The 12,718-nt window shown below is 40.3% G+C and overlaps 1 protein-coding gene across 1 annotated transcript in view; it reads left to right on the forward strand.

Moving 5' to 3' along the window:
- LOC128739572 (relaxin receptor 2-like) overlaps positions 1 to 12,718 on the forward strand; it is a 110,036-nt gene that overhangs the window by 41,573 nt on the left and 55,745 nt on the right. Inside the window, exons 3-5 of the mRNA XM_053835066.1 lie at positions 11,405 to 11,674; positions 12,023 to 12,109; positions 12,409 to 12,520. Coding sequence (XP_053691041.1) covers positions 11,405 to 11,674; positions 12,023 to 12,109; positions 12,409 to 12,520 — 469 coding nt within the window. The remainder of the gene's footprint in view (positions 1 to 11,404; positions 11,675 to 12,022; positions 12,110 to 12,408; positions 12,521 to 12,718) is intronic.

The raw sequence follows: 12,718 nt of genomic DNA on the forward strand, positions 1-12,718 counted from the left end.
GCTGTTCAACATAGCGCTACAAGGTATTATGAAACGAGCGGATATCAACACGCGGGGCACGATATTCAACAAATCTAGTCAATTCGTCTCCTTTGCCGATGACATGGATATTATCGGCAGAACATCTGTGGCGGTGGCTGAACAGTACACCAGACTAAAGCGCGAAGTAGAAAAGATTGGGTTAAAGGTAAATACGTCTAAAACAATTTACATGCTGGCCAGCGGAACCGAGGCCGAACGACACCGCTTGGGCAGTACTATATTGATCGACGGCGATGAGTTTGAGGTAGTCGATGAATTTGTCTACCTTGGCTCACTGGTAACGGCGGACACTGATACTAGCCGTGAGATACGGAGGCGTATTATCAGCGGAAGTCGTGCTTACTATGGGCTTCACAAGCAATTGCGGTCGAGCAGACTAAGTCCCCGTGCAAAGTGCACCCTGTACAAGACGCTTATTAGACCGGTTGTTCTCTACGGGCATGAAACATGCACAATGCTCGAGGAGGACCTGCGAGTGCTCGGAGTTTTCGAACGACGAGTGCTAAGAACGATCTTCGGCGGCGTACAGGAGAACGGAGTATGGAGGCGGAGGATGAACCATGAACTCGCACAGCTCTATGGCGAACCCAGTATCCAGAAGGTAGCTAAAGCTGGACAGATACGATGGGCAGGGCATGTTGCAAGAATGCCGGACAACTACCCTGCAAGGATGGTGTCCGCCTCAAATCCGGTAGGAACAAGACGACCAGGAGCGCAGCGAGCAAGATGGTTAGACCAGGTGGATCGAGATCTGGCGGAGAGTACTCGGTGTCCGAGGAATTGGAGAGCGGTAGACCGAGTTAAATGGAGAAACTTTGTTCAACAGGCTTTGTCTTAGGACGGCAAGCCACCTAAGTAAGTAAATAATCATAATAACAAAATCGAAGCGAGAAGTGCGTACCAGCCTGTCGATGGTTTGACTTGGCTATTCTCTAAATTGAGTTTCTCTAGCACCAGCCTTTCAGATGGCAAAAAGGCAAAGCCATGGGTATAAACGTCCTTCAGAACTTGACCCTTCTGTTCGGGTGCCCAAACAAGCAAATAAATTAAACACATTTTTCAATTATTTTGTTATGAGATTCCTTCAGAGCGCTCCTAATAGAAATATTTTTTTTTATAGATAAAATATAGTATTTTCACCTAATGGATGTCTGGTTTGTGCAAAGTTGCCCGAAATAGTAAAAAAATTTGAATTTTGCAAATTTTTTTTTCATTTATTTTATAGCTTATTAAAATTGCAAATTTTAATCCTGCCTCTGTGCAGCGGGTGCCGTCGATTCAATAGCCAGTATATGAAAAAGTGGTTTAACTCCCATTACCATGCAGCAGGTGGCCGGTTTGCAGAACTATTGATATTTTCGTGTCTTTCGATGACAATTTTGGGTTCCGTTCGAAAGGAGCCTTAAGTTTCGAATGAGTTTGAGGATTTTTTTAGGATGAGTTTTTGTAAAAGTGGTGTATGGAGCATTTGTAGAGTTAGTAATTATCTACAACGTTGCTGAAAAAAGTAAAGTTTAATTTTTAGGATTTACGCCGCTGTAAGGTTGCAATACCGATAATAACAAAAGAGTGCTCTTTGCCGGTAGCAGCCTTATAGCACCATAAATGCAAAAGGCGTAGTAAAGCTTATTTTAGCAATTTTGTAGATCATAATTAGTTGTACTAATGCCCCATACATTACTTTTTAAAAGTAACGGTAGAAGAAAGTAACGAGACAAAGATGTTGATAGGATCCAAACAGAATAGGACCAGGCGTGAAGAGCAAAGAGTGGAAAATGAGGTATGGGAAGGTCATGGAAGCAACGTTTGAAAAGTTGTGCACCGCTCCTTTTTATACAAGCTGCGAGTTGTGATTGTTTCAAACTCGGTAGAATAAGACGATCATGAGCACAATGAGCAAAGTGGTTAGACCAGGTGGTGCGAGATCTGCCGGCGCGTATACGATGTCGAAGGAATTGGTCACAACCGAGTTAACCCGAACCCGAAAGGTTAGTCAAATTTTAAACTTTGAGATGGTACTATATCAATGCGCAAAGTTCAAATATTTAATGTGATATTTCCTGTTGATGATGAACACCTTACCCAAGTAACAATGTAGGTTTTATTTCACTCTTATAATGGTTTTTATGACCAAAATTGATCATAAATACCATTGTAAGAGTGTAATAACACTCAAAATGTTAATTGGGCAAAGGCGAAGTTGTAGAAGGAGGCGAAATGGAAGTTAATCTAGGAGTGCCCATGGAAGATAGTAATGTCCCAGCATATGATCTCCAAGAAGTCAAAGAAGGAATCGGGTTGCCAACAAAGAAGCTGGTAAGGACCGCCTACCGGCAGAGCTTTTTAAGCTACACTGGGTAATTTCCGAGATTTGCGAGGAGGAGAAGCTACCCAGCAAACATTTTGGTCTGTATAACTTAATTCTAAATGAGATAAACGTCAGCATATAAGGTCTATCAAATCATATATCATGTGCAGAAACGGCATATACATGCAAAAGTGGAGGCGATATACATGATTTAGTTCTTCAGAATAATTGAAATGACGACAAAACAAAACAGTTTATACGACTGAGCCGATTGACTGGATTGCATTTCGACAGAGTTACGATAATATTTCTACTTTACCCTTCGCCTTTCCACCATGTGGTAAATGGCAAGTGTCAAAAATTGCATACAGAGCAGGCTATTTATAGCCAAATATTCGCCCTGAAAGTTAATGAGACAAAAAACTACAAGGTATACAGCCCTAAGGGTTGTACGAAATGGTGACGTAGGACTATATCAGATCATCAGATCAAAGACTAATGTAAGCTGCATTTCTGGCATATGTATGTTTATAAGAACCTGTGAATTTGAATTTTGTGCTCTTCTCTTTTAAACATTCAGTTAAACTGCATTTAACTGAATGTTTAAAAGAGAAGAGCACAAAATTCAGATTCAATTCTTCATTGAATGTAATGGTGGCTTTGAAATTGGTGGACGGGGGTTTATAAGTACAACGCCAACAACCATTGAGACATAGAGATTTCTTTTAAAAATCACTCGTGTGCATCATAGAGGTTGAAATGGTAATGAATGACCAATTTCTGTTTTATTTGTACGAGAGTCCTTATCCTCCTACCACAGCGATGAGGAGTCTCAAACCATCATAAAATAAATAAATTCAAAGTAAATTCATGCCTACAAAAACCCCCTCATGCCAAATTTGGTTCCATTTGCCTGATTAGTTCTCGAGTTATGAAGAAATTTGTATTTCATTTGTATGGGAGCCCCCCCCTCCTTCATAAAAGGGGAAGGGGTCTCAGTACACCATAGAAAAAATTCTTACCTCCAAAATCCCCCACATGTCAAATTTGGTTCCATTTGCTTGATTAGAACTCGAGTTATGAGGAAATTTGCATATTATTTTATGGGAGCCCCCATTCCCCACCTACACCGAAAAACTTTTACTAGTAGCTATCACTGGCATCTGGTCTCGCTTGTCATTCGTACTTACCGCTAGCCTTCCATGTTAACGAAATTTGACCTTGTTTCTACATACTGTTACTGCTCAATCGTTTCTGCTCAGCCTGAAGGGCTGAGTCCAAAGCCCCTAGTCCCTGGTCGAACCACTGGGGACTCTTTGGGGTTGGGTTCCCAAGACCTCTTTTGTCTCCCAGTCGGCCGTGAGCGACTCGAAGGTCCTCAGGGTCGGCTCCGGGCCTACTTCGGAATCAAAAACTCAAACGATTGTCTCACTTTTAACGTTTAGGTTTATTAAACACCAACTCACTCGATACAATTACGGAACAAAATCCGATCCAATCCACGTGGTCGTCCTCACTGCTGCTCACCGCTGGCGGTACTGCACGTTCTGAATGCGACACCGTGTCGCTCGGATCGCAGCCCGTCGTAGCTCCTGCTGGACGTCTACGACCTCGAAGGCTGCGATGCAACCGTTGATGCGGTTGGGATGGCTGTTGCCCGGAAAATCGACGGGAATTCAGCCGGATATTAACGGGTCCTGGTGGAGTTTCGGGGAGAGAAGCTTGAGGTTAGGTTTATGCTCCAATATGTCCAATGATGCTTCATTAATTTCTCGTGGTAGATACCTGACTCGTCCTTTTAGTGCGGCTTACTTTTTAATGCACTTCTCAAGTACGCTAGTGGCTTTTAGCCAGATTAATTGTCACTACGACTTTAAACTTTTAAGTCTTGACTTCGATTTTTTCTTCTAGTTTTTCACTTTAATCTCGTAGTTTTTAGTCTCTTCACACGTCGACGGTTTGATCAAGAAGAACTTCTCGAACTCTTCAGCTTCTCTTCCACCAACATCCACTTCCTCTTCACCTTGCAGCAGTGCATTGTGCAGCGATTTTCGTGCGGTGCATTGTGCAGCAACTTTCGTGCAGTGCATCGATCGGGGTGTGGGTTATGTTTATTTTTAGTACATATCATTTTAACGTTATCGAACACTGAAGTATTTTAATCTGTTTTGTCCCTATATTTATATTTATTTTAATTCATTTTAGGCTCTGACAATTTTTAATAATATATACATTTTAGGTTTTAACAATAACAATTTTTAACAATAATAATAAACAAACAAATAAACGCATGCCCAAACTACAACTAACAAATAATACAAACATATTTATTTTATTAACGCTACTCTGCTGGTTCTCTTGTATGCACTTTCCTGCATGGGCATTGTGGGGTAAGAGCTACGCAACGGTAACAATACATTTTCACTATTAAGCGTATGAAAGATTATTATGTGTATGTTACTATAAAATTGCTGGTCATTTTATCCATCCAACGACATTTGAATTGTTCTGTTTCGTTCAGCAGTATAGAAGTTATAAGCATTTGAAATCTTTCATTCAAACGTTACACTTCTATTTTCGTTTTCACAAAGTGCTTACCTACCCAGAATAGTAAACAAAGACGTAGTCCTACGTCAAAAGTAAAAGCTTTTTTTCATAAGCTTCCAGATATTACCGACCTGTCACAATACTTAACTTTTTTGTCTATATCATTTAAAACAAGTTGTACTCACCTGGTTTAGAACCAAGAATCACCCGCACCGCAGTATTTGTTCATTACCTTTAAGCTACTGGTACATCAGTACCTCAATGATATTTTTGCACATCTTAAACCGAAGTCAGCGTACATGTAAGCAATGAGATCTTATCTGATGCATTGAACATGTAAGTACGGATTTGATTTATTCTCATCCGACATACGAGTTTGTGTCAATTGTGACTGAATTTCTGTGTCGTAAATAAGTTTGAATTCGATCGTTAATTTTAATGATAATGTTGACTTCATGGAATGATATGCAGTACCTTTGTTAGCATTCCGTGGTACAGATTGTTCTAAATATACATTAGAATACGTTATATGCATATTCATATTTGATTACATGGAGATAATATTATTAAAGCTCAAGTACAAAAATATTGTCAGAAGCTCTTAAAAAGAAATTAAAAGTTATTTAAAATAGAATGCTGAACATTTAGATGCTATAGGACAGCTCAAAATTGCTTACAACAATAAGGATCAACCATTATTTTTTACTGTACCAGTTTAATGCTGAATGTCTTTTTCCAATTCTTCTTAACATTTGTATTTCTTCTGAAAAGCCATAAGATGCACTGATATTAAGGCATTTAGATTAGCGGAATGAATCATAATCTAGACCTGCCCAGTTCTGAGAAATACTCTCCTTGGTAAATTTTAAGATTTCCGTTCGTTCACTTTCCTATCAGAGAAATATCTAAAAAATTAAGTGTTAAGGGTTTTAATACGCCAAAAAACAATCAAACTCCTCAAAGAGTGCTTCTTCAAACAGATCTTTTATTGTCTTGTCAATATGTCTTAAACATTATATGCTTGCTGCTTAATATTTAGGCGGGCTTATTTGAATTATTAACATTTTTAAAATAGTTAACAAGGTAATTGTAAAAGTTTTTCAAACCAGGTAATAGTTTTTTGAATATTCCGCCACAATCAAAATAAGTTCAATTTTAACAAAAGAAATAAATAGTTATTTAAAGTTAAAATAAAAGCGAAGAAGCCGTTAATTTTTTTGGTTGACAAATCTGCATTAAGAACGTATCCTTGAAATCTCTCTATTTTGTTGTTTTTGTTGTAAAGAAATAACAACAGTTTTGAACGTGTTTTGATGCAAATCATATTTTAATGCACCTAGAATCTCATGATTATCACTGCTTGTATATAAATCTAAAACGATGTCATATAAGATATTTTGCAAAACATAATCCGATGAAAACTGTAATTAAATATGATTACATCTTCATGATAGCCATTGTTGATAACTAAATCTAAGAAATCGTCATATGCGATATTCGCTTAGCATAACCCGATTAACTTTCGACCTATTTACGATTTTTACTATTAATTCGTATATCAATCATCGTGTGCATTACATACGATTAAATTTACACAATGTGCTTACAACATGTGTACATTTATACGAGTCCGATGTGATATCCATTTATATAAGATTAAATCTCGATATGAATATACGATATCTGGTTTGCTGGGTATTTGAGGAATGGATGGGAGGAGTGGGGTGTCCTATTTACAAAAAGAGTGATCGGGGAATAACACTGGTAAATGCCGCCTAAGAGGTGCCTTACGCCGGTTGTCCCCGATAGCGTAAGGCACCGAAGGGAATTGTCAGGTGGATTTCATAGGAGCTCACGCCACTACGGACCAAATTTTCACCATTCGACAGATCTTGCAAAAATACCGGATGTACAACGTGCCCACGCCTTACATCTATTGCATTTCAAAGCAACATACGATACAGTCGATCGTTACCAGCTATGGGAAATAATGCACAACCACGGTTTTCCGGATAAACTGAAGTACATTTCCGGGACACTCTCGAGTCTCTTTCATACGCGACAAGGGTTGAGACAACGTGACGGCCTATCACGTATGCTGCATGCTGCAAAGGTAGCCACCTCCTTGGCTTTGCAGATGACTTTGACAAAGCTAGGAACCTGGCGACGGCGGAGGCGATCTATACCAGACTGATTGCGGAGTTTGGAAGGATTGGGTTAACAATAAAAGCGTTGAATACCAAATACATGAAAGGAAGAGGCTCAAAGGTAACAAACGCGCGCCTTTCACGGAACGTAATCGTTGACGGCGACGAACTAGAAGTGGTAGATGAATTCGTGTATTTGGGATCGCCGATGACCGCGGATAATAACACTAGTAAGAAGATCCAGCGGCGCATTCAAGCGGGAAATCGGGCTTACTTTGCCTTTCGCAAAACGCTAGGATCAAGAAGCATACGCCGTCGTACGTAGCTGAAAATGTACAAAACCCTTAACAGACTGGTAGTTCTCTATGGACTTGAAGCTGTAACGTTGCTTACGGAGGACTTACGCGCCCTTGCCGTGTTCGAGCGGAAGGTGCGGATGATATTTGGCGGAGTACACACTGAAAGTGAAAAGTGGCGGAGGCGTATGAATCACGAGCTACAGGCACTGCTTGGAGAGATTACCATCATACATCTGGCGCCCTACATTGGTAGGCTACGGTGGGCCTAACACGTCGCTAGGATGCCGGACGACAGTGTGACGAAAACAGTTCTCTTTAACAACCCCACCGGCACTAGGAACAGAGGGACGCGACGTGCAAGATGGCTCGGCCAGAACGAAAGTTATTTGCGACTTCTGACATAACTGGGGAATTGACGACAAGTGACCCGAGATCGAGATGAATGGAAACGAGTGCTTTTTGTCAACTGACGTCGTATGGCATCACTGAGCTGATTCAAGTTAATTGAAGAAATTTTCTTCATCAAGCTATGTTTTAGGATGAAAGGCCAATTAATTAAATAAATAATAGTAAGTATCACACTTCCACAATAGGTGTTTTACCCTACCTACCATTCTGAATGGCATTTTTTTCGTGTACTCCGAGTCCCAGAAAGCTGAGTCGTGTATACTAATCGATAGGGTTCGACGAACTGAGCAATGCCTGTGTGTGTATGTGTGTGACGCCAGCTCAGTTAGCTCCGGGGTACGACGCTGACCTAACAAGCCAGACCTCGTATGTTCGAATCTCGACTATTATAGAGTTAATAGGATCTTTGCACCAATTCCTTAATTTTCAAGGGCCAAGTTCTTGACGACATTTATACCCATGGCTTTGCTTTACGTGTGTGACGCATCTTTTTAACGGGTGGCAACTAAAATTTTGGAATTTTTTCGCGGCCCTCATGCTCAACAACAAACGAGCTTAGAGAGAATTGAGAGTATGTATGTGATAGCTCTCTCTCTCTCCTCTTTTTGTTAATATTTTTGTTTTGTTTATGCTTGCCCAGTTTTGTTAAAAATGGCGTCGAAACAAGAAGCATTTCGGGAGCGCGTTGCACATTTCTACGAACTGCAACAGAATCTCGGCAAAAAGTATACGGTACAACATTTAAAAAGCAAATATGTCGCGGCTTCGACTGTTTACCATATTCTCAGATGCCCAACAACTATTCGCAAGCAAAGTAGTGGAAGACCAGCCAAGGTTATGGACGCAGAAGGACATCGTTCTCTTTCTCGTTTCTTCAACAATGTTTAATGACGAATGTTTAATGAAAATTTTGATCCCGTTTCTACAAAAACATCATGCAGATGGACAATACGTGTTTTGGCCGGATAGAGCATCATCGCATTACGCCAAAAAACACAATCGTTCCTGAATACCCATTCGATCTCATTTTTACCCAAAAACCACGACCCGAAAAATCTGTTTCAGTGCGCCCAATCGAAGATTTCTACGGGATTTTGAGTTCCTTGGTGTACAAAAATAACTGGAGAGCCACGAATTGCAAACAGTTGATTAGTAGAATCAAGAGATGCATTCGCAAAGTTGACATGACGGCCGTACAACGCTCCTGTTTCGACGTCAAACGAAAGCTTCGCCGAACAGCCCATTACGGACCGTTTTCAAATGTACACTAATTTTTTTTCAACAATGGATAATGCATCTTTAATTTCGGTAAATCAGATCTTCTTCATGTATCTTTGTCTTTTTTTGACAGCTTGAGAAAAAAATTCCAAAATTTTAGTGGCCACCCGTTAGTCGTCTGTTTCTCGAAGATGGTTAAGCTGGTTAGTTGGCTATTGTTTGAAAGGTGTTACTAAGAGCTACTTGATTATTAGTCTATGTCCGCTGGTCCGGCAGAACATAGGGATAAAATCAGAGATCTGCACTATCGGCAGTCACCCGCCGGGTTTGTTGGGTCTGTTACGCCTGATTAGGACTAAAACTGTTAGATTAATTATTTGATTAAACCAGAGCGGCGCTGGTACTGGGTCTGTACATATACTCCCCCTTAGCTGTGTTTGAGCTTATGCGTAGTTTATGTTGGCTAGATTTAATCTTACTAACATCTTCCCTATACATGATCCCTGACATCACGCCCCTTCAAGAGTCATCTGCCGCTCGTCTGCTTCTTCCCGCTCTTCTCGTACCGCCACGTATCTCATTCATTAGCGTTAGCCTTCTATTCCGAAACGTCTGCGGTAATCATTTGGTTAGTGTCAGAAGACCGATGCTTAGTATCCATACTCCTCCGTGTTACCCTATTAGTTTCTCTGTTTTGATTTGAATGTATTATGATAGTTATATTGTTTTGGTAGTGCTCAAAATATCATACTCATTCATTCTCGTAAGTTTAGTAATTACAACTTTAGTAAGTTGGCAATTACAGCTACAACGTTAATGCATTTGATCGACCTTTAGAATCACAACTTTAGTATGTAGAACGGCAAATGCTTCACCATATAATCATCATATTAACATTTTTTATCTTTTCATTATGTTCTTCTCCGTTGCCGGTTATGTTTTATATGGTGCTTTGATTTTGTGCCCATGATATTCTTGTATGCATTCTAGTCCCTCCATGGCCCGACAGCCTTATCTTGCTTTTAATTGGCGAACACTTGGAATCCTTGTGACAGAATAGATTATGGTCGAAACTATTACTTTTGCATGATATTCCAAAACGATTTTAACACGATGCGAATTTTCCGTGATGTGTTTACTTCAGTGACCGAAAGTGGGCGTGCGTACATGTTTTTAGTGTTTATATTCTATCTATTGAATGGTAAATTACTGCATATCATGTGTATACCTATTATTGTAAACTCTTTTTGATTTTTACTTTTATTCATATTTTTCTCATCAGCAACCCTGCCGCAAGCCAACAGATTGTAATTTAGCGCAACTTCCGCCTTCTGTTTACTTTCAACAAGAACTTCGTAACTTGATCAGAAAACAGTTTATTTTGGTACACTATTTCCCCGGGCAGTGTGCTCAATAATTTACACTAATCCGTATATCAATAGACCAGAAGAGCACAGTTCCGCCCGGTCAGTGTTTGTCCTCACTGTGGTACAGCCAATATTTGCGATGCAAAAATCTACTCCAACGATCAAATATTTACTTCACCGTTTCGTACACAGTATTGCTCGCTCCCAACAGCTGCGCGGGCTTCATTTGCTCCAGCAATACTTGCATGCACGGATATGGTATGGTATGGCACCAGCCAGTGCAGCATTCCCGATCAGTCTAACGATGTTTTAAAGTACGAGATAAACCGTTTGTTTACTACCGACCTACCGGGTAGACAGACTTAGCGGAATTTGCAAGGAATTTCCGCAAGTTGGCAATCGTAATTGTGAATGCCAGGCTGCACTGCATGGTGCACCGTCATCAGAATAGGAACACATTCCGGTTGTTCGATTCTGAATGTTCCGTACTTTCGCTGGGCGCATCCGTTGACTGGTTTAGTCCCGCTGAGCTTGGTTATCGATTCTATGGGTTAAGGATGTGCCTCATTTTCGTTTACTGGTTATGTTATTAGAAGAACAACGAAAAATAAATTCATATTCATCATATTTACAAAATACATAGAATAAGAAATGCAATTGTAACTTTCGTTGTCAAGTAAAATAAGACATTTAGCTATTCTTTATGCAGCTACCTATTTTATTTTTATTATTTCTATTGGACTAATTTTTTTAAAGAGAATCGATATCCAACTTGTTAAAATAGCGTTTTTCTTTTTCGTGCTTTTCAAATTGAATGGACAGCCCGATGTGACACTACAAATCAGTACAGTACAGACAAAACAAGGCTTGATTTTTCCCCGATAAGCTGTCACTGAATGAGCTCTTAATTCACAGTTTAATCCTGTGTACTAGAACGGGTATTCATTACCGATGGTTTCGATGTAATGTCTACAGTAGCGTCCCAATAGAGGCGTCAATTGAATTTAAAATCAATTCTCCCGTGTTCGGAATCTGATATGAATTCACTTTTCTGTCCTTTCTTTCCAGCATATTCGCTGCACGCTTTGGTCCTGCCGGAAACGGATCACCATACCGCCGCCGGTGCTGCTGCTGGTAGTGGCAGTGGCAACGTGGCCGGAGAGGTCAGCAAAAGTGCCGCGCCAGTAGTTGAGCTGAATGAGGAAAAACTGCAGCAAGCGCACTACCGCTGCGAGGATGGATTCTTCCGATGCAACAGTACACTGCAATGCATTGAGCAACGAAAGAATTGTGACGGAATTGCTGACTGCGACGATGGATCCGATGAACGCGATTGCGGTGAGCCTATACGGTCGGGACGAAGCTACGTTCCGGGGTCGTTAGAAGGCCCAAACCGTGTTGATTCAATGACGGTCGTTACTCGATTAGTAAGACACTGTAAATTTAAAACTTATATTTTACGTTACGTTCAAAATGTCGTGTAGAGTAAATTTCCAATCCAAGTAAACCAAAATGAATTAAATATTTAAATTCATTCTAATGTCTAATACTAATCGGGTAGCCATTTCAACCGTTTTTTTTTGTCAAAATTAGACACCGAGTTGGTACGTAGTGTGTCACAAACCTACGTACGTGCGTTGAAGTGTGTCCTATCATTTTCCTATTTTTCCAATTTGTCTCTCACAGATGACGAAGTGGATTCGTCCTTCTGGGATCACTTTTTCCGTAAGCGACCGGCCGCCCTGAATGACCATCTACCGTTTACTTCCTGTGGTAAGTGACTAACGTCCCTACGTATGGGATTTTATTTCTTGTTTTTTGCTGAGAGTCACGATTAGAGCCAAGCAATGGGGCTGAACACAACCCCCCGGAATGCGCAAATTTGTGTTGATTAACAACTTGGCAGAGCGGAGTGTGCAGAAAAAGTTGGTCTTTCTTCGTCCGGGTTGATGGTCGACTGATGGTGCGGCTTTTGTTTTTCTCCGTTTTGTTTGCCTCTCGTGAATTACGTCTCATTGTTGAAAGTTGGGATTCTTTCTGACAGCATAACGTTTTTGTCGTTCTATTGACAGCTTGGAATGACTTTAATAACTCGTGCAAGTGTCGAGCAACGGAGGTCCTGTGTGATTACAAAGGGCTAACCACTTTACCAACTTCGTTGCCGATGGAGAACGTTACGCTGCTGTAAGTAGTTTTGTAATTAATTTAGTTTAGGTAAAATAGCTATTATTAATAATAGTATAGTAGCCTTATAAAATCGTGAAATCAAACAAAAATGCAGTATCGTAAAATAAACTATCCCTTAAAATTAAATTCACTCCCTCTTAAAAGAGAGTCATCTCACTGGGGGCGCCAATTGATGTCGAAAAAAAACTAGGAATT

This window comes from Sabethes cyaneus, chromosome 3 (genome assembly GCF_943734655.1).
Source record: "Sabethes cyaneus chromosome 3, idSabCyanKW18_F2, whole genome shotgun sequence".
In the NCBI taxonomy this organism is placed as follows: Eukaryota; Metazoa; Arthropoda; class Insecta; order Diptera; family Culicidae; genus Sabethes; species Sabethes cyaneus.